This window comes from Bufo bufo, chromosome 2 (assembly GCF_905171765.1).
Source record: "Bufo bufo chromosome 2, aBufBuf1.1, whole genome shotgun sequence".
Classification (NCBI taxonomy): Eukaryota; Metazoa; Chordata; class Amphibia; order Anura; family Bufonidae; genus Bufo; species Bufo bufo.
The window spans coordinates 515,235,265-515,262,479 of record NC_053390.1 but is presented as its reverse complement, the minus strand read 5'-3'; the positions used below and the strand labels follow the sequence as shown (position 1 = coordinate 515,262,479).

At 42.7% G+C, this 27,215-nt stretch overlaps 1 protein-coding gene across 4 annotated transcripts in view; it reads left to right on the top strand.

The window, feature by feature from the left end:
• The window catches only part of FUT10 (fucosyltransferase 10), a 53,407-nt gene that overhangs the window by 5,686 nt on the left and 20,506 nt on the right, over positions 1 to 27,215 (top strand). Inside the window, exons 1-5 of one of the 4 annotated variants that reach the window (XM_040417893.1) lie at positions 12,368 to 12,436; positions 12,925 to 13,103; positions 15,372 to 15,651; positions 20,974 to 21,809; positions 24,716 to 25,639. In XM_040417893.1, the coding sequence (XP_040273827.1) occupies positions 13,026 to 13,103; positions 15,372 to 15,651; positions 20,974 to 21,809; positions 24,716 to 24,940 (1,419 nt within the window). In that variant the 5' untranslated portion in view covers positions 12,368 to 12,436; positions 12,925 to 13,025 and the 3' untranslated portion in view covers positions 24,941 to 25,639. Of the gene's footprint in view, positions 1 to 12,367; positions 12,437 to 12,924; positions 13,104 to 15,371; positions 15,652 to 20,973; positions 21,810 to 24,715; positions 25,640 to 27,215 lie in introns of those variants that run through there. The other 3 variants (XR_005776290.1, XM_040417894.1, XM_040417892.1) reach the window with 3 other exon arrangements.

The window sequence follows — 27,215 nt, the reverse complement described above, 5'->3', positions numbered from 1 at the left end:
CAGTAGGACTATGAGCTGTTTATCCATTTGACTTCTCCTTAACGCAACTGATGGTCCCAACCCCATTTATAAGGCAAGAAATCCCACTTATTAAACCTGACAGGGCACACCTGTGAAAACCATTTCAGGGGACTACCTCTTAAAGCTCATCAAGAGAATGCCAAGAGTGTGCAAAGCAGTAATCAAAGCAAAAGGTGGCTACTTTGAAGAACATAGAATATGACATATTTTCAGTTGTTTCACAGTTGTTTGTAATGAATAGAATTCCACATGTGTTAATTCATAGTTTTGATGCCTTCAGTGTGAATCTACAATTTTCATAGTCATGAAAATAAAGAAAACTCTTTTAAATGAGAAGGTGTGTCCAAACTTTTGGTCTGTACTGTGTATATATATATATATATATATATATATATATATATATAAATATACAGTACAGACCAAAAGTTTGGACATACCTTCTCATTCAAAGAGTTTTCTTTATTTTCATGACTATGAAAATTGTAGATTCACACTGAAGGCATCAAAACTATGAAATAACACATGTGGAATTATATACATAACAAACAAGTGTGAAACAACTGAAAATATGTCATATTCTAGGTTCTTCAAAGTAGCCACCTTTTGCTTTGATTACTGCTTTGCACACTCTTGGCATTCTCTTGATGAGCTTCAAGAGGTAGTCCCCTGAAATGGTTTTCACTTCACAGGTGTGCCCTGTCAGGTTTAATAAGTGGGATTTCTTGCCTTATAAATGGGGTTGGGACCATCAGTTGCGTTGAGGAGAAGTCAGGTGGATACACAGCTGATAGTCCTACTGAATAGACTGTTAGAATTTGTATTATGGCAAGAAAAAAGCAGCTAAGTAAAGAAAAACGAGTGGCCATCATTACTTTAAGAAATGAAGGTCAGTCAGTCAGCCGAAAAATTGGGAAAACTTTGAAAGTAAGGGCTATTTGACCATGAAGGAGAGTGATGGGGTGCTGCGCCAGATGACCTGGCCTCCACAGTCACCGGACCTGAACCCAATCGAGATGGTTTGGGGTGAGCTGGACCGCAGAGTGAAGGCAAAAGGGCCAACAAGTGCTAAGCATCTCTGGGAACTCCTTCAAGACTGTTGGAAGACCATTTCAGGGGACTACCTCTTGAAGCTCATCAAGAGAATGCCAAGAGCGTGCAAAGCAGTATTCAAAGCAAAAGGTGGCTACTTTGAAGAACCTAGAATATGACATATTTTCAGTTGTTTCACACTTGTTTGTTATGTATATAATTCCACATGTGTTAATTCATAGTTTTGATGCCTTCATAGTCATGAAAATAAAGAAAACTCTTTGAATGAGAAGGTGTGTCCAAACTTTTGGTCTGTACTGTATATACACTCACCTAAAGAATTATTAGGAAAACCAAGCTAATACGGTGTTGGACCCCCTTTTGCCTTCAGAACTGCCTTAATTCTACGTGGCATTGATTTAACAAGGTGCTGATAGCATTCTTTAGAAATGTTGGCCCATATTGATAGGATATAATCTTGCAGTTGATGGAGATTTGAGGGAAGCACATCCAGGGCACGAAGCTCCCGTTCCACCACATCCCAAAGATGCTCTATTGGGTTGAGATCTGGTGACTGTGGTGGCCATTTTAGTACAGTGAACTCATTGTCATGTTCAAGAAACCAATTTGAAATGATTCGAGCTTTGTGACATGGTGCATTATCCTGCTGGAAGTAGCCATCAGAGGATGGATACATGTTCTCATTCTGTTTACGCCAAATTCGGACTCTACCATTTAAATGTCTCAACAGAAATCGAGACTCATCAGACCAGGCAACATTTTTCCAGTCTTCAACAGTCCAATTTTGGTGAGCCCGTGCAAATTGTAGCCTCTTTTTCCTATTTGTAGTGGAGATGAGTGGTACCCGATGGGGTCTTCTGCTGTTGTAGCCCATCCGCCTCAAGGTTGTGCGTGTTGTAGCTTCACAAATGCTTTGCTGCATACCTCGGTTGTAACGAGTGGTTATTTCAGTCAACGTTGCTCTGCTATCAGCTTGAATCATTCGGCCCATTCTCCTCTGACCTCTAGCATCCACAAGGCATTTTTGCCCACAGGACTGCCGCATACTGGATGTTTTTCCCTTTTCACACCATTCTTTGTAAACCCTAGAAATGGTTGTACGTGAAAATCCCAGTAACTGAGCAGATTGTGAAATACTCAGACCGGCCCGTCTGGCACCAACAACCATGCCACGCTCAAAATTGCTTAAATCACCTTTCTTTCCCATTCTGACATTCAGTTTTGAGTTCAGGAGATTGTGTTGACCAGGACCACACCCCTAAATGCATTGAAGCAACTGCCATGTGATTGGTTGACTAGATAATTGCATTAATGAGAAATAGAACAGGTGTTCCTAATAATTCTTTAGGTGAGTGTATATATGCAATCATTTAAATGCTCTAATAAATTATGAGTCATGATTCTTCTGCAGGTAGAATGAAGCCTCACAATAGCCTAAAACTAAATCTCAATATGGAGATGGTCAATTAATTAATATATTTATTTATTCGCCAATCTAGATGGTATAATTTCACCCACACTATCTAATTAGTCTTAATAAAATGAATTATCATTCTCTGTGTCTCTTACCAAATCCTAGTAGGAATCTCGCTCGTGCTCCCAGGAAAGCTGTGTGATCCATCATAGCGCATCTTACCATGGCTTTCATCTTGAAAGACCCCTCTAGAGAGCTCCACTTGTCTCTCTCAAACTTATGAGTTAGACACACCTTCCTAGTTTGAAACTTTCCAATCATTGTCGAATGGGCGTGACCACTGATAATAAATGTGACATCATAACATTACCCAGAATGCACTTTTGCTACTGTTGTAATATCACTTACTCATACCTAGGTGGCACTGCTATTTTCATCATAGTATAAAGGGTTAACTTATGTAAGTCTGAATAAAACGTATTCTATACATTTGAGCTTTGAAGCTTTAATTCAAAGCTATAGGGATTAATTCTGACACTTGTAGCAATTAGAGACAGACCTCTAGGCGTCTCTCTGAATGTTTCTCACACTGTTGATCTATGGACCGTAATGATATGAATGGCCTTGTTTTCTCACAAAGATATCAATACCTCCTCTGTCATACCAAAGATGTGATTGTTTCAAAACACGCATCTTTACAGACACTCTTTTAGAGACGAATATTCTCCTAATGAGAAATATATATAATATACTGGATGCATTTTGTCTTCATAACATACAACTATATAATATAAAGAAATATATATGTCCTACTATTTGTCTTATGCTAAGGACTAACTAAGGCTCAATAAATGAATACATACATATTATATATTTTGCTTCATTAATAAATACCTAATTGTATAGGTAATTATCACCAGCTGCATAGAGCTTATCTTTATCTGCCGTCATAAATTTTTAAGTAGACAAGGAGGTCTCTTCTCAGACCAGTACATTAATGAGAAGAATAACATTAAAGAGCAGAAACCTTTGTGCGACCTTACTTTGGCCTACTCAAGACATACAAAATTGTAACTATAGTCGAGCATGGCTCTTAAAGGTAATGAACATCCATCTTTACTAGAATAATTGGATATCAGTGCATTTACCTATGAAAAGGCTCAACAGGCTGAACACCTGTTTGGCTCGAGCATCTCGATGCTCGGCACATGGCGGTACTTGGCCGAGCACCGCATGTGCTTGAGCGCCATGCTCGAATCTCCTCCCCGCACTTTTCTTGGCTGCTATGCAGCCAATAAACTTCCAGGTAAGTAATGTCCTCACTGTAATGCCAGTAGCCATGTTGGCTACTGGCATTACAGTAATTGTCTGGCCGGAACGCGGCATCGGGTGCTATATAGCACCCGATGACGCATGTTCGGCTCATTCGTAGTCAGGGAGAGCTGAGCATAGGAAGGGACAGAGTGTAGAGAGTGTAATTGAATTTTTTTTTTGTACAAAAACGTTTCAGAGACCCAAAAGTCCTTGTAAGGACTATTGTGTGTGACAGCAGCAATATATGTTTGTAGTGCAACCTGCGTTAAAATGCTCAGTGTTAGGGAGAGCTGTGCATAGGAAGGGACAGACAGTGTAGGGAGTGTAATAGGAAGATTTTTATACAAAAAACTTTTCAGAGACCCCAAAGTCCTTTTAAGGACTATTGTGTGTGACAGCAGCAATATATATTTTTAGCGCATCCTGCACTCAATACCATGTTATAGGCCGCTGCAGACAGTTAAATTATCCGCTCCACATCTCCTGTTTAAAGTGTGAGCATCCCTAAAATATCAGTGACATCCAGTGTACCTTTTTCCGTAGACACTGCAAACAGTGACATTACCTGTGGTACCTGTCCTGTATGACGTTTCCTTATCAAAAATACCTTTGTAAATTTCAATCATATATCACATTTAAAATGAAGAAGGCGAGCAGTAAGGGACAGGGAAGTGGCTGTGATGCTGATGGTGCACACAGAGGCCGTGGCCCTGGACATGGAGAAACTATGCCTGCTGCCAGAGCACAAGAAAAACAATCATCCACAATACCTAACTTCATGTCCCAGTTTGCAGGGTGGCACAGGACACCACTCTTGAAGTCAGACCAGTGTGACCAGGTGGTCGGTTGGATTGCAGCAGATGATGCTTCCAGTCGGTTAAGCACCACCCTGTCTTCCACCAAGTCCAGTCTCATTAGCCAGGAGTATGGTCAACACAATCCTCACCCAGATCCTCCTTCCTCCTACCATGTACAGTCTGGCTAAACAAGTGATCCCACACTCGGATATTCCGAGGAACTCTTTTCATCGTCATTACTTGATTTGGCCCGCCCCACCAAGCACGCTTGAAGAGGGACATGAGATCTTGTGCCATGATTCCCAACCTCTTGAGCATCCACAGTCACAAGAACATGACGGTGGGGAATGGCAATTAGTGTTTAATGAGGTGGATGATGATGAGACACCGCAATTACTGTCTAAAGAGGTTGATGAAGAGGATGATACACAGCTGTCAATCACTGAGGTTGTGGTTAGGTCAACAAATCAAGAGTATGATCAGAGTGAGGAAATGGAAGAGGAGGTAGTGGACAATGAGGTCACTGACCCAACCTGGGAAGGTGGAAAGCAGAGCGAGGACAGCAGTACAGAGGGGGAGGGATCTGCAGCACCGCAACAGGCTGGAAGAGGCAGTGGGGTGGCAAAAGAGAAAAGGCGGGCCACACCAAACAGGCCCACATTTGTTCAACGGAGCACCACCTTGCAGAAATCACCCTTGCCAAGGGGTAAATGTTCCGCAGTGTGGCACTCTTTTGAGGAAAGTGCGGACGACAAAAGAATAGTAGTTTGCAACCATAGGAAAATGAGCCGGGCGTGAACACTAGCAACCTCACCACCACCAGCATGATCCCTCACATGGAATCCAAGCACCTTAATAAGTGGGACGAATGCCTGGGTCAACAACCTGTGTCTGCGGGTCACACCACTGCCTCCTCTTCCCTTATGTTACGTGCTGGCTAATCCCCTGTCGAAGGCGCAGGCCCGGATGCCTCCCGCCCTGCAACTTGACCTTCGCAAGCACTATCAGCGACCACCTCCACTTCCATGTCCCGGCGCAACGTCCAAATGTCCTTACCCCAGGCCTTTGAATGCAAGCAAAAATACCCAGCCACCAACCCACAGGCCATAGCACTAAATGCACAGTTTTCCAAATTACTGGGCCTGGAAATGTTGCCATTTAGGCTTGTGGACACTGAGGTCTTCCGCAGCCTGATGTTGGCGGCCGTCCTGCGTTAAGCAGTCCCCAGCCGCCACTATTTTTCAAGGTGTGCCGTGCCCGCCTTACACCAACATGTGTACCGTAACATCACCCGTGCCCTGACCAACACAGTTATTGGGAAGGTCCACTTAATCACGGACACATGGACAAGTGCATTCAGCCAGGGACGCTACATTTCCCTGACTGTACACTGGGTGAATATTGTGGAGGCCAGGAGCGGGTCGTACCCTGGGATGGCACAGGTGCTACCTACACCAAGGATTGCGGGCCCTACGTCGATCAAGGTTTCCACCAGCACCTACGATATTGGCTCCAAACCCCACTTCTCCTCCTCCATCTCCTCCTCCAGTTCTACCTCCAATTTATCTGCGTGCAGCTGCAGTCTGTCATCAGTCAGTAGCTGGAAGCAGTGTAGCACTGCAGTGGGGAAGCGGCAACAGGCCGCGCTGAAGCTGATATGCTTACGGGACAAACAGCACACCGTCGCAAAGCTGTGGCAGGGGATATGAGACCAGACTGAGCTGTGGCTTTCGCCACTCAACCTCGAACCAGGCATGGTTGTGTCTGATAATGGCCGTAACTTGGTGGCAGCTTTGGAGCTCGGCAAGCTCAGACACATCCCATGCTTAGCCCACTTGTTTAACTTTGTGGTTCAGCGGTTTCTCAAAACCTACCCCAATTTGCCTGAGCTACTGGGGAAGGTGCGCCACGTGTTTGCACATTTCTGCAAGTCATCAACAGCTTCATCCGGTCGGTCAACGCTGCAGCAGCGCTTGAAATTGCCAGCTCACCAGCTGTTGTGTGACGCGAGCACGTGCTGGAACTCTACGTTCCACATGTTGGCCAGGCTGTGTGAGCAGCAGAGGGCAGTAGTGGAATACCTGCTGCAACATAGTGGTCGACTTTCCAGTCAGCTTCCGCTATTCACAAGCGAGGAGTGGGCATGGATGTCTGACCTCTGTGAGGTTTTAAGAAATTTTGAGGAATCAACACAAATGGTGAGCGATTATCAGCGTAACCATCCCACTTCTGTGTCTACTCAAACGCTTGCTGTGACACTTTGCATGTGGAAATGGGGGAAGACATTACACAGGGTGATAGCCAGACCACCCTTAGTTCGTATTCTCAGCGCAAATTGGACGATGATGAAGAGGAGGAGGAGCAGGAGACGGTTGCCTCCACTACAGAGGGTAGTACCCATTGAAGTTTATATCAATCTATTCAGCATGGGTGGGCATAAGAGGAGGAAGAGGATGAGGAGATTGAGAGTGATCCTCCTGATGACGACAGCGAAGTCTTGCCTGTTGGTGCTCTGGCACACATTCCTGACTTCATGTTATGCTGCCTTTCCCGCGACCCACGCGTGATACGCATTTTAGATAACACGGATTACTGGTTGTTCACCCTTCTCGACCCCCGCTCATCTCTAATTCCTCTGGTGGAGAGGAAGAGCAAAATGGTGCAATACCAGAAGATCCTTGTTGAAAAATTGCTCCAAAACTTTCCATCTGACAACACTTGCAGCAAAGTCCGTAGTTCCTTGGCCAACCGATGAGGGGAGACAAGGGGAACACACATCAGTTCCAACAGAGGCAGGGCAACACTCTCCAAAGCCTGGGACAGTTTCATGACACCCAACCAGCAGCCTCACCCTGATGCGCGGCCTAGTATCACAAGGAGGGAAAATTTTTGGAAGATGGTGAAGGAGTGCCTAGCGTCCTCGATGATCCCTCAGTGCCTTACAACTACTGGGTGTCCAAGCTGAACAGGTGGCACAAACTGGCTCTCTACACCTTGGAGGTGCTGGCCTGCCTTGCTGCCAGCGTTTTGTCTGAGCGGGTATTTAGTGCTGCTGGTGGCATTATAACAGATAAGCGTATCCGCCTGTCAACTGAAAATGCTGACAGGTTGACTCTTATAAAATTGCGGAAAGCGGATGAACATAAAGGCACTTTAAATGTGTTGTTTATAATGTGCAGAATACTCTGTATTCCCATGCACCCCTTCCACCACAAACAAGGGTATATGGTTGAATCTTCCTTTTTCTCATCCTCCTTCTCCTCTTCCATCATATCAACACATACTTATTCGTCACATATAATGCCCTCACATATATGCCCTTCGCATATAATGTTTTACAGGGTCAGCTCACCAGCAGGCCCTCACCTAATTATACCTAATAGGTAATTTGTGCGCATGCTGCCTTGCTTGGATGTGGTAGCCGTAGCTTTTTCTCAGGAATCGAACCCCAATTTCCTGTATCGAAAGTTGATAGGCCAGACATCCGAATGGAACGTCGCCGTCACTGGGATGTGCGATTGGCCCCAGGTTTTATAGAGTCGCCAAAGCGGCAGCAGGCCCTCACCCATAATGCTTTAGATTGTCAGATCAGCAGGCCCTTGCTCCAAATGTTTTTAAGGGTCACCAGCAGGCCATCAATCATAATTTTTCAAGGCTGTGTATGATGCCCTCCTTTATGTGTAACAAAGGGTGTATTGTAGTGCCGATTCCTTGTAATTTTTGGCAGCCCTTTCACTTAGTGCATAGGCTTTATGAGTGCAGGAGTCCTACTATATGAACAATTGTACCACAATGTGAATGAGGCCCTAGTTTATGTGATATACTGGTTGTATCGGAGTGCCTCGCCCTTGTAATTTTTGGTAGCACTTGCACTTTATATGCAAGTAAATATACAGGAAAGAATGTTTCCTAACAATTTTTCATCTAAAATCTATTTTATCTTTGGTTTTGTGCGTATTATTGTCTGTAAAAGTTGCGTTTCCATCAATTTCTGACCTTTTTACTGTGGACCAGGCACCCTCCCCTTTCATACTACCGGTGAAACTTCGTTGTAAAGAACGACAGTGAAGTTGAAGCTATATTAATCTGTGCTACCTTTTCCTGACACAAATTTTCTATAAAGTCAGTTTCACACCAGCATGTTTGGTCCGGGAAACATGCTCCGTGTGATGGTAACATTTACTGGAGTGTGAAGTACTCACTCTGACATGAACTCGCAACTTCATAATGGTTTATGATGCTTTGTCTTCCTTTTTCTTGACCACCGATCTATACTGCTCTATAGTCACATCATTATGCATAGTTGCCCACTCTCCTAAACTTGCCTAGACTATCCCTGATTTTAGGGTCCTGGGCCAAAAATAGTTGGGGCTAGGTAAATCCTGCCCATAAGTGGACATTCCTGGGTGGTGCTTAGATGCTCTGATTTTACCAACTGAAATGTTGGTAAGTATGGTGACCAGACCCGAGGTTGGGCAAGGATTCATAACATCCTAAATCATTATGATGCTGTGAGTTTAGGTCAGAAGAGCAATGTTAAGTCTGGGGAATGCAGCCGTCACATGGTATGTTTCCGGAACCAGACATGCTCATGTACAACTGACCTAAAGGTATGTTCACATCGTCATTTAGAAATCCCGAAGGGTGTTCAACTGATACCCGGGACCTCTGCCAATCAACAGTTTGAGAAGGCAGCAGTGCTTGCAGTAGCTTTTCCTAGGTCATGTGATGACAAGTTCATCGGTCATTTGACCTAAGCGCAGCTCAGTCCCATACAAAGCACAGACGGTATACATTGTACGGAGCTGTGTTTGGTAAGTACAGAGAAAGGCCATGGCGCTCACAGGAATGCCGGTGCCTTCTCAAACAGCTGATTGGCAGGGGTCCCGGGTGTCGGACCTTCACAGGTCAGATACTGGTGTCTTATTGAGAGGAGAGCTCATCAGCATTAAAGTCTTGGAAGAAGTGCAGAAATGGTCAGCAGCATGTCAACATTCAGCCCAAGCTGAAAGTGTCAGGCTGGCAATACACTGTACAGATTTACAGTATGTGAAAATTATCTGTCTGAAAACTGCACATAATACTGCACTATTTATTGTAGTTTTGGTGCATTTTAAGTGGAGTTTTTATGCATTACCTCCCTTTTTACAGGTCCTGAGTAGTGTTGATCGCGAATAGTTGTCATGGCTGTGTCTCGGTTGTGGTGTAGTTTGCCATGACACGTCTGTCATGCATGCAGTTGCCTGGGGCAATGTGTTGTTTCTTTGTGTGTGCACTGCTCCTGTTTCCTGGCCTCTCCTCAGTCTGGTGGTTATGAGGTTAAGGTGTGGATCTGGGAGTGGTCTCATGGCTCTACTTATACTGTTGCTGTGAGGTTGAGGTCAGTTGTATTCCACCCTTGGTTGGTGTTGGAGCCTTGCTCCTTTCCTGGATATTCCATATGTCCAGTGTGAGGGCCACCTAGTTTGACACTAATGTCTTCCCTATGTTTCTTTGTATTCTACCCTACCTTCCCTAGTATATGTTTGGTGTGGGTTATGTTCAGGGTCTGTTGTATGTTTAGTTGTTGTTCCATATCTGAACTGTTGTTGTTGTGTATTGTCCTGCATGGATGCTAGACATTCCTCTGTCTGTCTGTGCCTTTGGTGAGAGGGCTCCTGGGTTCCCCGGAGGGGGCACTGCAAGTCACTGAGCAGCTCTGCCTGGTGCTGTCATGTATCCGGTTCGCATGGGGGTCCAGGCAGTTACTGATGTTGTTGCTGCGGCAGGTAAGTGCTTGTTGTTCTTGTGTGTTGTTGTATCACTGGGTTCTTACCTGCTGATTCTGTTGCTGTACACTGCCATCTTCTCTTCTTGCTGCTAAGCCTGTGGAGACTCCTGTTCGTTCATGTTTTGGAGGAACAGGTTGTCTCTGTTGCTGACTCTTTTCCAGGGATCTTTAGGGTTAGTAGGGCCAGAGGCTCCTGTGTATGAGCCCTCCTATCATCTGGGTCCGCTCATACGGTTAGGGCTAGGATTAGGGTGGCATTAGGAGGTGACCTGCTCCCTGTCCCAAGTGTCAAGGCCTAGTTTCATTCCCATTCCCCATCGGTGTTCGGTGGGAACTTCCCCCCACTCCCCACCGTTACAATATTCTAATCGTGAATATCTATGCCGAATATCGTCACTTCGAGAATTCGCGAAAATGGAGAATTTAGTGCTATATGTTCGTAATCACGAATATTCTAGATATTTTTTCATCAATACCCTCACTGCTTCTTGCTTGTGGGCCAATGAGAAGGCTGCAATATCTTTGTCTGAGCTTAGCAACATCCCTATAACAATATAAGAAACTCCCCAGCAGCAATTTTCTGCTGTTTTTTGCAGTTCTGAGAGAGAGAGAGAGAGAGAGCAGTGACATTGCTGTACTCTGTGCTTTGCTGAGTCATTTACATTGCTGAGTCAATTACATTAGATAGTTAGTTAGCTCATATATATAATACAGATAGTTAGTGGGAGATAGTCCCTGTGATGCAGTTAGTGGTAATCCCTTTATATAGACAAAGAGATCAGGGGACCCTGAGGCTGTCTACCGGGTTTGCCTGCTACACAACTGGTATGCACTTTAGTTCTGAAGGCTAATGTATCATTTAGCCCTAATGATAATGTAAAATACAGATTCAGAATCCCTCTTTGGGGTTAGGAAACTCAGTAAGAAGAAATAAGCTTCCAAATAGGAAATTGAAAGGCATCTGTTCCTGCTTAAAGGGGTTGTGCAACTTGGAAAACCTCCCAATCGACCCTAAACGTGTTAAAAATAATAAAATAACATACATTCACCAGTGTATTTATTGGCTGTGACGTAGCTGTATGTAGCATGTGACCACCGTAGCCAATTGCAGTACCCCAGAGCAGGGGTTCTATTCATTTGTTATGTCATTTTTATGCTTTACATCCTCTGTATGGTAAAGTGTGGGAGTGATGGAGTTAATCACTGCAAAAGGTGCACCACAGTTATATGCAACTGATAATACTGGCTAATTCCTCAGACTGATGTTAAAAACTGTGACTTTAGCCAATGTATTCTAGTCAGGAACACAACGGAGCCCTTTTGCACCACTGTCAAGGTATCTCAGTGTGGCATGAGTCCTACCACTAGACTACCTATGGTGTGTGGACTAGGTCTGAATGGTGCTAAGATCTAACTAACAGCCAAGCTCCCACATACCTCCATAGTGAGATGACTCATGGAGTGGGAGTGTTTGGGGTTTTTGAGCATTTCCTCCCATTTAAGCCACTTCATTTTATAGATTTTTCTTTAAGTGATGGAGTTAACCAACCTTGGCATGGCACCTAAGGAGGCGGAGGTGTGGACTGCTCCACCCCTAGCTCAGTCTAATCTGGTAATAGAGTTTAGTTAGGGAGAGGGGCTAAAATCCATGTGCTCCGTGCCGTAGGCCTAGGCCTCAAGCTGCAGAGACTAACCTTAACAGTGTCACTGGAGCGATGGGACATTGAACTGGTAAGTATTGCGTAATCTGTTAGTTTACACCATGCAGTTGGTGACATCCCCTTAAATGAAAGGCTTGCGCTTAGCTAGAGCTTGAGAAAAACCAGAGATGGTTGAAACATTGCTTTCTGTATGCTGCTGTTACCAATAAAGTAACCGTCTTTTTCACCAGAACTGAGGAGTCCTGTGGATTTTCTATTTATTTGTAACCTTATGGGACCCCCAGCCAGGATCCCCATCCGCGGGCACCATCTAATCTATTTTTCTACTGGCAACTGTCCCCAGATTGGGACCTGGAGTGCTGCTTAACCCAATTTTTTGTCCAGTTACAAAAAAAAACATAAAATATGAGTAAGTATTCCTATACTGCAGAAGTCTAATATATATTTAGTTAGTTTATTTATTTATTTAAAGTAACTGGCCATGTAGTGGTTAAAATTCTTGGCTGTAATATCGAAGGTTGTGAGTTTGAATCCCGCCAGAAACATTTCAGAAATAGAGGCTAAATTAGATTTAAATACACTGACTCGAGCATCGTGCTCTAGCACATGCGATATTCGCCAGAACACCACGATGTACCGAGCATAGCGATGCTCGATCCAAACTTGTGTTCGGCTGAGCATGCTTGCCCAACACTACTGTCTACTATAAATGAGGAAAGCCTATCAACATTTTAATTCCATTGTATTTACACAGGGTTTTAGTATTATATGCAAGTTGGTAATTTCAGGAAATTATGGCTACATTCATGCATCAGAAATCCAGCTATTTGTGACAACAATGCATCACAATTGTACCAATATGTAATTTTAATGTTTGTCTTCTAATCCCTGCATTAGGCTTTTCAACGCAGTACAATGTACAGTCAACAATATATAACCACACATCCTCATGTACATCTTTTTGAAGGCTATTCCTTGACCATGATGAACAGTGAAAAATGATTAAAATCTGGGGAGTCAAGTTTTGGGTCTCATGCCTAATTATAGCATTTTTTTTTCTCTTGGTGACACTCCAGGTAAGAAAAAAAAAGCAGTAATTATTTTACAAAATCTGTATCTAATTCAGAAATCGAATGAAGTAGTTAGCCTGTAATGTTATCGAGATGCTTTTTACTTTTATATCCCAGAATTTTATGGTGGTGGTCACATACAGTATGCATGTTGCTTTTAATTAAAGGGTTCTACTCAGCACATACAAAGTGATGGTATTTTGCTGGGATGCTACAATCCTAAGAAGGAGCCACAGCACTGTTCCTCACCACAAGCTGTGCAGGACACTGCAACTGACCTCTTTGACTTAAATTAGGTGTGTAGCTATACAAATAATACAAAATGTAAGTTTAGGTTGTCCACTTTTTTTTATATTGATGACTGGTGTTCGGCCAAGCATGCTCGCTCAACACATCGCGGTGTTTGGCCAAACACCGCGTGTGCTCGAGTCAGTGTATTTAAATCTAATTTAGCCTATATGTCTATGAAGAAGATATCTGTACAGTGGGGGGATCCCCCAATGTGAGTCTGACTCCATATATAGCTATAGCTGGGACATCCAGTGTATTTAAAATAATTTAGTCTGTATTTCAGAAAAGTTTCTGCCAGGATTTGAACTCACAAGCTTCTGCATTAGAGGCAAGCATCTTAACCACTGGGCTATACAACCCAATGATAAACTGTGCTGGAAAAACCTCATAGTAATTTCTGTATTAGTAAGTATTCCTTCTGTATAGGAAAACTTACTACTTTAGAAACTACTATGAGTTTTTTCCAGCATAGTTTATGATTGAGTTGTATATCCCAGTGGTTAAGATTCTTCCCTCTAATGCAAAAGGTTATATATATATATATATATATATATATATATAATGTCCATTTCTGAAATGTTTCTGCCAGAATTCAAACTCCCAAGCTTGTACATTAGAGGCAAGGACATTAACCACTACACTATATAGCTACATGTTAGCCTGCACAGAAATATAAAATAAGTCTTCTGCTGAATAGGAATACTTACTAAATCCGAAACTACTATGAGCTTTTTCTGACAGTTTAGCATTCAGCTTTATAGCTGAGTGGCTAAGGTCCTTGCCTCTAATGTACAAGCTTGGGGGTTTGAATCCTGGCAAAAATTTGATTTAAATACACTGGGGTGTCCCCAAGCACTGATCAAGCTCCTCTGTCCCTATTCACTTCAATGGGACAGCTCTTTCCTATTCAAGAGAATTGAATTGAATGGGGACGTTGAAGTTGTAATTACGCTGGTCGCCATCGCAACAGCAGGCGTGACCTGTGTAAAAAGTGAAGAGAAGGCACCGTTTATACAAATGCTGCTTTCTTTTCAAACAGCTGATCGGCGTGGGGTGCTCGGAGTCAGACCTCTACAGATCTGATATTGATGACCTTTTCTGAGGATAGGTCATCAATGTAAAATAGCGGACAACCACTACATTTACAAAATTGCTCCAAAAAATTCTGGTAATTTAGGACCAAAACATACATTAATGTGGAAAATCTTGTTATCCTTCTGCAAGGATGGTGTAGACTTCAGAGGTCTTAAGGGTCCTTTACACGGGCCGCCAATTGAACAGATCATTGCTAACCAGTGTTACTAGTAACACTCTTTAGCGATGATCTGGCGGTGTAAATGCACCGCCGAAACAGTCGTCCATCGGGTAGTTGGATCTTTTGTGCAGCACAAAAGATCATTGTTTCCCAGTTGCAGATCGTGCTGTGCAAACACATTTCGCTGCCGGGAAACAACAAGACGGTATGGGGAAGAGCTATGGATTAGCGGTCTCTCCTCCCTATACTCTGGAGGAGATTGGGGCACCAGTCACCTCCACTAGCTTCCTTCCCAACAATCTGCTAGATCATCGTACCATGTAAAGTGACCTTAAGAATGGGTTAGCAAATGCGTTTTTAATGACATTTTTGTGCACTTTTGAGGTCTTAGTGGAGTTTTTTTGTAGTAAAAACACCAGCTCCAGATGTTAGCTGAAAGTCCATGGAAAATCTGAAAATGCAGACTGCAAACAAGCTTTTAATTTTTTTAAATTTGAAAACCATGTATCATTTGCTTTTCACTTCGCACATACTTTTTGTGTATCAATGAGTGTATCTTTTTTACTGAAAAAGAAATTATACCTTAACTGTTTGCCAAAAAGATGGTGTGAGCTCAGTCTAACAGAACTTAACCAATATGGGCAGGGGTCTCAGATGTGGTACTGAATGAAAGTAAAGGTACATACTGTATACAGTTTATAATTATATTCACATTTATTTTTCCACAGGTGATAGTTGAACTGGGTAATTTTGAGAAACAGAAAGTAAGCTTGCTAGTAAAAGATGCTGGCCAACAGAAAAAATCCAATCCATTGCTGAAAGGATTACATGAATCCATCTTATCCAGAAAATTAGAAAATGGATTAGGCAGCTATCCCATTATGCTCTGGTGGTCACCTTTGACTGGTGAGACTGGAAAGCTGGGTCGATGTGGAGAAGAGACCTGCCTTTTCACTATAAACAGAACATACCTTCAGAATCCCATGACAAAAGTTTTTCTGTTTTATGGTATGGTTAATTTTTTTATGAAAAGATAACAAATTGTATACTGTGGACCATCTGAAAACCTATCCCCTTCATGTTTTGTTGCCATAAGTGTGGGGCTTGCACCTTTGTCAGCAACATACAGTATGACCAGGACAGGCTTCCAACTTCATGATATTAAGGGTTCATTCACATGTCCGCAATTCTGTTCCGCATTTCGCGGAACGGAATTGCGGACCCATTCATTTCTATAGGGCGGCACGATGTGGGGCCCCGATCCGGAAATGCGGATGCGCACTTCCCGGTCCGCATTTCCGTTCCCGAAAAAAATAGAACATGCCCTATTCTTGTCCGCAATTGCGGACAAGAATAGGCATATTCTATTGGTGCTGGCGATGTGCGGTCCGCAAAATGCGGAACGCACATTGCCGGAGTCCGTGTTTTGCAGATCCGTGGATCCGCAAAACACACACGGACGTGTGAATGGACCCTAACACAAATGTTCCTAATTAACTGAAAACAAACAGGCCAGGGGTGTACACAGATCTCATAGGGCCCTATAGTCAAATGTATGTCTTTCATGAGATTTGTGGAAAATTTTAAATTTTTAATTAAAGAGGTTGTCCGGGTTCAGAGCTGAATCCGGACAGATCCCCATTTTCACCCTTCTAACCAAAGCAGCAGGTAGTGGTAACGTACACTAACTTTATTATATAGGTTAATATTGTACGGAAGACATTCTTGAAGAACCCTGAATACAATATAAGGGGTAAACTATATTACAAAGTGAAAGCTGAGAGAGGAACAATCTGCAAACATAACAAAATCTCCCAGTACGGACAAAATAAGCACACTCTATACACTATAAGTGCTTATATCCCAATACTATGTAAACCACCTGTTTTACCTACCCAATTTTTAATGGATCCCATTTTTTTTTACTTGGACTATACTTTTTGGTTCCTCAAGGACTAACCCTGGTATATTTTATGTACCATATGAACTCAGTCAACCTACAGAGCTCTTTTATATGAACCCAGTATGCACGCAGCACTTTATCTATTCAGCCTTAGGCCTCATGCACACGACCGTTTTTTTGTGCGGTCCGCAAAACGGATTTCCGTTGTTCCGTGATCCGTGACTGTTTTTTCTTCCGTGGGTCTTCCTTGATTTTTGGAGGATCCACGGACATGAAGGAAAAAGTCATTTTGGTGTCCGCCTGGCCGTGCGGAGCCAATTGGATCCGTCCTGACTTACAATGCAAGTCAATGGGGACGGATCCGTTTGACGTTGACACAATATGGTGCAATTGTAAACGGATCCGTCCCCCATTGACTTTCAATGTAAAGTCAGGAGTCCCTATTATACCATCGGATCGGAGTTTTCTCCAACCCGATGGTATATTTTAACTTGAAGCGTCCCCATCACCATGGGAACGCCTCTATGTTAGAATATACCATCGGATTTGAGTTAGATCGTGAAACTCAGATCCGACAGTATATTCTAACACAGAGGCGTTCCCATAGTGATGAAGACGCTTCAAGTTAGAATATACTGAGAACTGTGTAATAACTTCCCCCTGCTGCCTGGCAGCACCCGATCTCTTACAGGGCGCTGTGATCCACACAATTAACCCCTTGAGAGGTTAATTGTGCGTATCATAGCCCCCTGTAAGAGATCAGGTGCTGTCAGGCAGGAGGGGGCAGACCCCCTCCCTCCCCAGTTTTAAATTCATTGGTGGCCAGTGCGGCCCCCCTCCCCTGTATTTAACTTATTGGTGGCCAGTGCGGCCCCCCCCTCCCTCCCTCCCTCCCCAGTATTATATTCATTGGTGGCCAGTGCGGCCTCCCCTCTCCCCCCCCCCCTAATTAAAATCACCTTCTCCCATCATTGGTGGCCAGTGCGGCCTCCCCTCTCCCCCCCCCTAAATAAAATCACCTTCCCCCATCATTGGTGGCAGCGGAGAGTTCCGATCGGAGTCCCAGTTTAATCGCTGGGGCTCCGATCGGTTACCATGGCAGCCAAGACGCTACTGCAGTCCTGGCTGCTATGGTTACTTAGCAATAGAAGCATTATACTTACCTGCGATGTCTGTGACCGGCCGGGCGCTCCTCCTACTGGTTAGTGACAGGTCTGTGCGGCGCATTGCTAATAGCACACTTGACCTACTTGCACAGATTACTTTATATGTATTCAGCTTGCACACAGTACCTTATGTATTCAGCCATATTGTGATAATTGGATGATAGAAATATCAACCCTTGTGTACTCAGCTTACCAGTGCAACTCAAAATATATATACTGTATACTCAGCTTGCACATAGCACTTCATGTATTCAGCCATAGTGTGATAATTCAGGTGCTAAAAACATTTACCCCTGTGTACCTGGCTTACCTATACAGATCAGTTATATGTAACCAGCTTGCATACAGCACTTCATGTATTCAGCTTGCACATAGTACTTTATACATTACGCAGAATCAGTATATCAATCTGATTAACAGTAGATATATGTATTTAGCTTGCACATAGCACCTTATGTACCAAGCTTGCACATAGTACTTCCTATATACTGAGCTCGCACGTAATACTTTGTATATCCAGCTTATACGGGATACCCTATGTACTCGGCTTATACAGAACACTCATCGTTCAATCTATAATAGCACTTCACAAATCTAGCATTGTGAATACCGTTATATCCCACCAGAGGATTACATACTCATATTATCCATCTAAAATTATACAATATATTACACTGAATATCCTTAAGACATCTCAATTCTTATCAATATAGAAGATCTTTCCCATTTTTACTTTTACTTGTGCAAATAAAAAATATAATTTTATTACAACCAAAGATCCCATCTATCCCATTGTTTCACCACATGAGAGTGTGCCATCACATTTTTATATACCAAACTATGCTTATTATATACCTGGTCTTGAAATAATATGTACCAAGCATGAGAAAGGGAGGGTCTGTTTTTACCTTAGCCATTAGCATACTGTATGTGCACAAACCTAAGCATTTAATAAGCCCACATTCGCCCAATGTATTGTAAAAGTGTATCCTTTTGGCATATGCTGGACCATTTTGCAACTTTTTTTTTATTAGTGTATAGGACAGCATTCCTATACAGTGTAATGTGAACAGAGCTTTGTCCATGTGGACACCTAAATCTGCAGTCTTCTGCCCAGAAAAAATGAATCTGTACAGTCCCTGACAAGTCTTGTCGCTTCTCTATTTTGTAGAAACTCCTGCTATTAACCTGACTTTTAATTAATCAATTGGTGTTAGAAATAGCTCATATGAAAAGCTAAAGCCCTCCCAAATTATGTTTAATGCACTGAAATAAATTAGCTTCACTGAAAAAAAGATTTATCATTTAATCAAGACAGAAAAGGTCAAATTTTGGCAAGACAAAAGTTTCGTCGCCAATACAGAAATTGAACAACTTTACTGCAAATCCAAAAATATGTCAGCAAATTATGTTAGTGGTGTTGTGAGATCCAAATTTAATATCTTGTATGACTTCCATGAGCTTGAAGGACAGCATCCATGCGGTTTGGCAAGGATTCATACAATTCATTGATGAAGTCATCAGGAATAGCAAAGAAAACAGTCTTGCATGCCTCCCAGAGTTCATCAATATTCTTTGGTTTCATCTTCCATGCTTCCTCTTTCATCCTACACCACATATGCTCAATGATGTTCATGTCTGGTGACTGATCTGGCCAATCCTGGAGCATCTTGATCTTCTTCGCCTTAAGGAACTTTGACATGGAGATGGAAGTATGCGATGGAGCACCATCCTGCTGCAGAATTTGGCCTTTGGTTGGGAATATAAGAGGTAGCTAAGATTTCTTGGTATTTTAGACTATTGATGTTGCCTTCCACCCTGCAGATCCCTCGCACACCCCCATACTGGATGTACCCCCAGACCATGATTTTGCCTCCACCAAACTTCACTGTTTTCTGGCTAAATCTCGGCTCCATGCGGGTTCCAGTAGGTCTCCTGCAATATTTGCGGCGACTGTGGTGTAATTCAACAGAAGATTCATCTGAAAAATCCACCTTCTGCCACTTTTCCAGCGTCCATCCTTTTAACAGGCTGTGGCCCTTGGCAAATGCCACACGGTTTTTCAATTGTCTTTTGTTTAGTGCTGGCTTATGGGCACTGATTCGACCATGGAGGCCATTTCGAGACAGAATCCGACAAACTGTTATGGTTGACACAGGGACTTCAGGTGACCAGGTCTCGTGGAGCTCTGCTGCAGTGGAAAATGGGCTGGCCTTGGATTTTCGAGCCAACAAACGATCCTCTCGAACAGTTGTCTTGCGGGGTCGGCCTGACCTGGCCTTGTCCAAAACGTCTCCAGTCTCTTCAAATCTTTTTTTTATCCTCTGAACTTGACGCTGAGACACATTGAAGGTGTCTGCCACATCAGCAGTGGATCTGGTCTTCAGACTCTTGATAATCAATACTTTAGTCTCCGGGTGAATCTTAGGCATGTTTGCAAAGGTCTAGTTGCAGTTGATGTGAAGGTCTAGTGTACTGGGGTTCTTTTTATACACACCTGAGGCCTAATTGATCCATTATTAGTCACAGGTGAAGCTCATATGACAAGGCGACAACACTTATGTCTTGGCTTTACCAAGCTGTGAAAATTAGAATACTTTTTGTCAGTTTCGTTTTTCACTGAAACATTATTACAAAAGCTGTTGGGATTAAAATGACCCATTTCTTGTAACAAAATCTTGATTAGAAATATATTTTAGCGGCACTTCAGGTCAATTTGTACACAAGCGACAAGACTTTTGTCAGGGACTGTATGAGGATAGGTGATGGCAGTAGCCATCTCTGGTTCCCATACAGAAGAGGTGATGGCTGCAGGTAAAAATTGCTCTTACCTCCAGGGGTGAGCAGGCAGTTATCAGGAAGGAGTGCTCCCTTCCTGATAATTGCCTGCTGGGCCGGCGAGAGTAAATGCGCCTTTACTGTTATAGCATATCAGAACAACAGTGGGATTGCAGTAATAATCAGTCTTCATCTGGAATGACTAATTTTCAGCATTGCTTTCTAGTGCTCATTTAGTGCCAAGTTCTGCTTCATTCAAGACTAAAGTAGTCTAGACAAGGGGCACCCAATGTCCTTCATGATAATTATCCACTAAGATATCAAACCTTGTTGAAAGTGGAATATCACTTTTACAGAAAAGGAATTTATTGTACGTATAGTTACCATATTTCTATGTATGTATTTTACAGTAGTGAATTGCAGAAGCAAGCAAACTCAAATTACGGTATGTTTTTCTTTCTTTTCTTTTTTTTTTACCTATAGGCACAGATTTCAACACAGACAGCTTGCCACTGCCACGAAAGCCATACCATGAATGGGCTTTGTTTCATGAAGAATCTCCAAAGAACAACTACAAACTGTTTCATCCACCAACCATAACTTTGTTCAACCACACAGCTACATTTAGCCGACATTCCCACTTGCCTTTGACAAGCCAGTATTTGGAGGATCTCCAGACCCTTACGTCACTTGAGTACTTTGTGTCTGTTCAAAAAAAGAATGTTCTTAGAAGGAAACTTGCTCCAGTAGTGTATGTGCAGTCAGACTGTGATCCTCCATCAGATCGAGACACTTATCTACAAGAACTAATGAAATATGTCCCTGTAGATTCCTATGGAGAATGCCTTCATAACCGAGACTTGCCTCCACAAGTCAATAACTCCTCTTTTATGGACGACAAACAATTTTATCGTATACTTGCTCAGTATAAGTTTATCCTTGCATTTGAAAATGCAGTTTGTGAAGATTATATAACTGAGAAACTCTGGAGGCCTTTAAAGCTGGGATGCGTCCCCATATATTATGGTGCCACTAATATTGAAGACTGGCTCCCCAGCAATAAAAGTGTTATAATTGTGGACAAATTTTCTCATCCACGAGAACTTGCACACTACATTAAACAGCTGGACAGAAATGACAGCTTGTATCTGGAGTACTTAGACTGGAAATTGCAAGGCCATATCAGCAACATTCAATTGATCCATGCGATCAAGGATAGAATGTGGGGTGTGCAAGATGTAACCCAGGACAATTATATTGATGCTTTTGAGTGCATGATATGCAGAAGAGTGTGGGACAACATACGACTACAAAGAAAGGTAACTAACACATGGAAGATGGAACAATTAAATTAACATAAAAATAATGCATTATATTAACATTGAAGGGCTTATCCAGGAGTTTTTATATTGATGGCCTATTCTCAGGATAGGTCACCACTAGTGTTGAGTGAATCGAAGCATCTGAAGCACCACCTTTCATTATTCAGAACTCCTTTGAAATGATCAATCTGATTGGCTGCTATGGGCACCACTTTTGATAAATATTCCCCATAGTCACTACTGAATTGATTTATAGGTGTCTAACAAATTTTCAATACCATATTCTTTTGTCTACAGCTGCTATGCACACTTATGCCTCTCCATGGTAACAGTCTACGAACAGTTTGTAGTCTGATTCTTCAGTAAGGTTATTTAGGAAAGCTGTCCAGATTTTATTTTATTTCAGATGTTGTGCAGCAATACAATGTTGTTGACAAGGTATACATGGCTTTAAGGTCAAGGCACTGGTTTGCCTGATTGATCCCTGACAAATAAACATTTAGGCTATATTCATATTTTCAGAACCTTTCATATCTATGGTTCTATTGGCGTTTTTTTTAACTGGCCATAAATAATGGGCATCGGGAAAAACAGGACATGTCTTATTACATCCATGTTCATAGCCTGAGAGCCCCCATTTAACTGAAGGGAGCCACTTTTAATGTCAGCTTTTCAGAAAGGCATCCGTAAAAATACTGGCATTAAAAACTGACTTTCACACAGTGTTTGATCAATGGTTTCAATCAGTGATTGTGAGCCACAACCAGGAATGGTGGCTATACAGTGATAAAGTATGATGGAAAGATTTGTACCTGTTCTGGCTCACAATTACTTATGTAAATGAGCTTGCTCAAAGAGAGAAAAACTCACAATGGTCCCCTGAAATAACTTATTACTGACAAAATAATAAAAACTTACTGAAAATCAGACATTGTTTTTGAATTGTGGTTTTAACAGAATAATTTCTGATTTAAACTAATGAAACTTGCCTGAACAAAAATTATGCTATCCTTAACTTAATATTTTGTAGCACAACCTTGTGAGGCAATCATTCGATTTCTGTAACTCAATGAGACTTCTGCTCCTGTCCACGTATTTTGGCCCACTCCTCATGAGCAAACTTCTCCAACTGTCTCAGGTTTGAAGGCTGCCTTCCCCAGACTGCATGCTTCCTTCCACAGATGTTCAATAAGATTTAGATCGGGGCTCCTAGAAGGCCACTTCAAAATAGTCCAATGCTTTGCTCTAGGGTGTTTTTAGATGCGTGTTTATGGGTCATTATTCTGTTGGAGAACTCATGACCTGCGACTGAGACCAAGTTTTCTGACATTGGACAGCACATTTCGCTCCAGAATGCCTCGATAGGTCTTGAGATTTCATTGTACTCTGCACAGATTCAAGACTCTGTGCCAGATGCTGAAAAGCAGACCCAAAACTTCCCCATGTTTCACAATAGGTATAATGTTTTCTTTGTATGCTTCATTTTTGTGTCTGTGAGCATAGAGCTGATATGACTACCAAAAAGCTCCAGTTTTGTCTCATCTGTCAAAAGGACATTATCCCAGAAGCTTTGTGGCTTGTCAATATGCATTTTGGCAAATTCCAGTCTTGCTTTTTTTTTTATAATTTGCTTTCAACAGTGGTTTCCTCCTCTGTCGTCTTCCGTAAAGTCCACTTTGGCCAAGACAGCGACAGATGGTTAGATCTGACACCTGATGTACCTTGACCTTGGAGTTCACCTCTAATATCTTTGGAAGTTGTTCTGGGCTCTTTGGTTACCATTTGTATTATCTGCCTCATCAATATGTCATAAATGTTCCTCTTGTAGCCACTTCCAGGGAGGTAGGCTACAATCCCATAGACCTTAAACTTCTCAATAATATGTGCACATGTAATAACAGGAACATCATTACTTTTCACATGTTTGTCTTTAATGTTCTACTTCTTTCTAATCTCAGAGACAGCTCTCTCCTTACCTTTCTTTGGCCCATGTTCAGTGTGGTACCCACCATGATAAAAAACAGCAGTGACTACTTTTCACCCTTTAAGTAGGCAAACTAACTGAATACAAGTTTGAAGACACCTGTGATGCTAATTACCAGACACATCTTAGTTTGTGTCCCTATGGTCAAATAACTTTCAATATTTTCTAAGGATACCATCATTTTTGTCCAGGCCAGTTTCATTAGTATTATTCTATTGAACTACAATTCAAAAGCAATGTCAGATTTTCATTAGCTGATTTACAGTAAATTTCTATTACCATTGTGGGTTTTTCTTTCTTTAACGGAGGGGTACCAACAATTTTGTTAACGTATGTAGCTAATGCATACTTGTGTGACAGTCACAGGCAAGTTTTAATATTTGGTCAAAGGGATGCATTAATTCATTCCACTTTCTCTATAACTTATGAATGCTTTTATCCACTTGCTCGTTTACAGCATCATGTCTGTGATCCACAGTGTGATAAATTGGATGTTCTTGTGCACTCAAAGTTCAAACAGAGTTTCATTAACCTCACTACAACTGTGTTAAGTCATTGCTTCTTATTTTTGATTTCCAGCCTGCTCCTGACAATAATTCAGTTTACTAAGCAACTGTCTGGAAATAATAGTGACATCATCTCTATTATGGCTCCTATCACACTCTATTTCTTTTGTGCATTTGTAAAAGCTTGTTAAGAAAAAAATCCAATGCATTGTTAATGTGGTATATTTTATTCTGCAACATTTTGTAAATGCAAGTTAAAAAGGAAGCAATGTCAGAAGAAACCTCTATCTCACAGCCCCAAAAAGCTTGTTAAATCAGTGTGGTAATCCATTTTTAAAGGAGTAGAAAGCAATATATTCAATATCTTGGCATTGGTTAGTCTTTGCTAATGGATAATTTGCTGTATTTTACAGGGTTTGCAAATCAAGCAGTGGAAAGCTGATTCAAAACATTTGTCTTGTCCAGCCCCAAAACCATTTTCATTCCTTCCAGAACGGTCATCTAAGAACAGCATGAGGGTACTGTGGAAACCAAGCTTTGAACAGTCCAAAAAAGAAGCTAAAGCACTCAGACTTCTTGTCGACAGGAATAGGAATTTTACATCTCAAGAATTTTGGAATCTTGTTTTCAAACATTAGGTTAAAGAGGACCTGTCACCTCTCCTGACGTGTGTTTTAGTAACTACTTGTATTTTCCATGTAATAACAATTCTGGAGCATCTGTTTTTATGACTCAACTGTCTGACCTGTTGCATGTGAGCTTGGCACCTGAAGGCATCGTTGTTGGTCCCATGTTAATATGTGCCCGCATTGCTGATAAAAATTTCTTTATATATGAAAATGAGCCTCTAGGACCAAGTGGGCTGTTTCCATTACCCCAAAAAGCTCTGTTTTCTCTGCAACTGTGCCCCCTGCACTTTGTGCAGGCCAGGCAGGCGTGACCACTGCCTAACCCTGACAATCAATCAAAATGGAAAGGATGTGGCAGTTGCAGAGAGAGCAGAACCTCTAGGTGTAACTGTGGTGGTCTTGATGTAGAGTATGAAATCAAGCTAATGCTGATAAGTTTAAATATTCTGTCTTTGTGTGCTGATATGTTTTTAAAGTGACTCTGTCACCAGAATCAACTCTATTAAATCAGTCACATAGCCTGTAAGGGGTGATCCTGCAGTTTAAAATGATATTTTCCTCCTCATTGTCGGCGCCACAGTTGTTGATAAAATCTTACATTTATTCCTTTGCTTGCAGACAATTTTGAGCACCAGAAGGCAGGCTTTTTCAGTACCGCTATGCAACCCCTACCGATGCCTAAACACTCCCCCCCCCCTTGATTGTCAGAGCTAGAGTAACAGCCGGTTCAGACCTGAGCGTTTTACAGCGCGTTCCTACGCGCTGTAAAACGCTCAACAAGGAGAAACCAATGCTTCCCTATCAGCATGGTTCTCACCTGGGCGTTTTACAGCGCGTTCGATCGCGCTGTAAAACGCCCGACGCCCCAAGAATTTCAGGAGCTTCTTTGGGGCATAGTGTCGCGCGTTTCCGTACATAGACTTCCGGGAACGCGCGACTATGGGCGTTGCTTGTTGCCGGAGCCGCGTCTGTAAACGCGCGATACAATCGCGCATACAGAGCGCTCCTTCGGTACGCTCAGGTCTGAACTGAGACTAAGACTTTGACTTCAATTATTGCTGTCAATCATGGGGAGGGTGTTTAGACGTCGGTAGGGATCGCATTGCAGTGCTCATACTGAAAAAGCTCTGGTGCTCGATGTTGCCTGACAGCAAAGAAATAGAAGTATAAATTTATTAACAACCGTGGTGTAGACAGTGAGGAGAAAGGTATTATTTTAAACTGCAGATCACCCCTACTAGGCTATGTCCCTAGTTTAATAGGGGTGATCTGGTGACAGAGCCGCTTTAAGGGATTATCCAGCTGTATAATCCTGGAGGGAAGCCAGGCCCGGCAATAGTCCTGTGGGGTACTATGAGGCCCCAGGAGTCAGTTACCACCTTTGGCTCCTGTATACTGGCGTACCTCCAGGAGTATGAAGAGAGTGGAAAGACTCTGAGACAACTCCGTGAAGATCAAAAAGCATAAAGAATAAGAGCGGACAGGGCATCCAGAAGGAACTGTCCAGAAATCTCCATTAACATCAAAAGAATGAAAGAAGAAATAAAGAATTGGAAGAAAGAAGGGCGGCAATCCTTTGCAATAGTGGTAGTGGGCCTTTTAGAGAGAAACTTGAGAATGAGGACCGCTTCAAAGAAATGACAGCAGCAACAGGAAACTGAAGGCACAGAAGCCTCTGATAAGGAGGAAGATTTGGAAGAAGAGTTGCAAAACTCAGAAGGTAAACCTGCCTTTTTCGTAAGCTCGGGGATTCGACCAGAGCAGGTCTGCCTACCCCCCACGAGCTCAGATGAGGATTTTTATGGTGAGAGTACTGGAGTGGATGGGCAGCTGCTCGAGCAAATCAGGCACTTAGTTCCTGAGAATCTGTGCAGAAAATCTCCTTTTCGGTGATGAACTCCCAGAAGGAGATGACGAGCTTAGGAAAAAAAAAATAATAAAGAAAGCAAAGCAAAGCAAAGTTTACGTATCCTATCAACTGCACTCAGGGTGGGCTGCAAAGTCAGCCCAGGGAGCAAACCTCGCTATCCTCCCTAGTCTCTGATGTAGGACTGGAGCGTAGGAGTGGGGAGATTGATCAAGATCAAAACAAAATGGCGCAGGACGCTGTCCCAGTTTGTGGTAGCGGGGAGGGCAGAGAGGAAGGACCAGCTAAGCCAGACAGGAAGGATCGAGTGGCGAAGGAGGGGGGTGTCAGCGGGTCGGGTGGCTCCACCCACCGTCGTGGCCTCTGTATCGCTGCAAAAGTGGCCTGCAGCAGTGTGGTGCAGCTGTTGGTCCCACC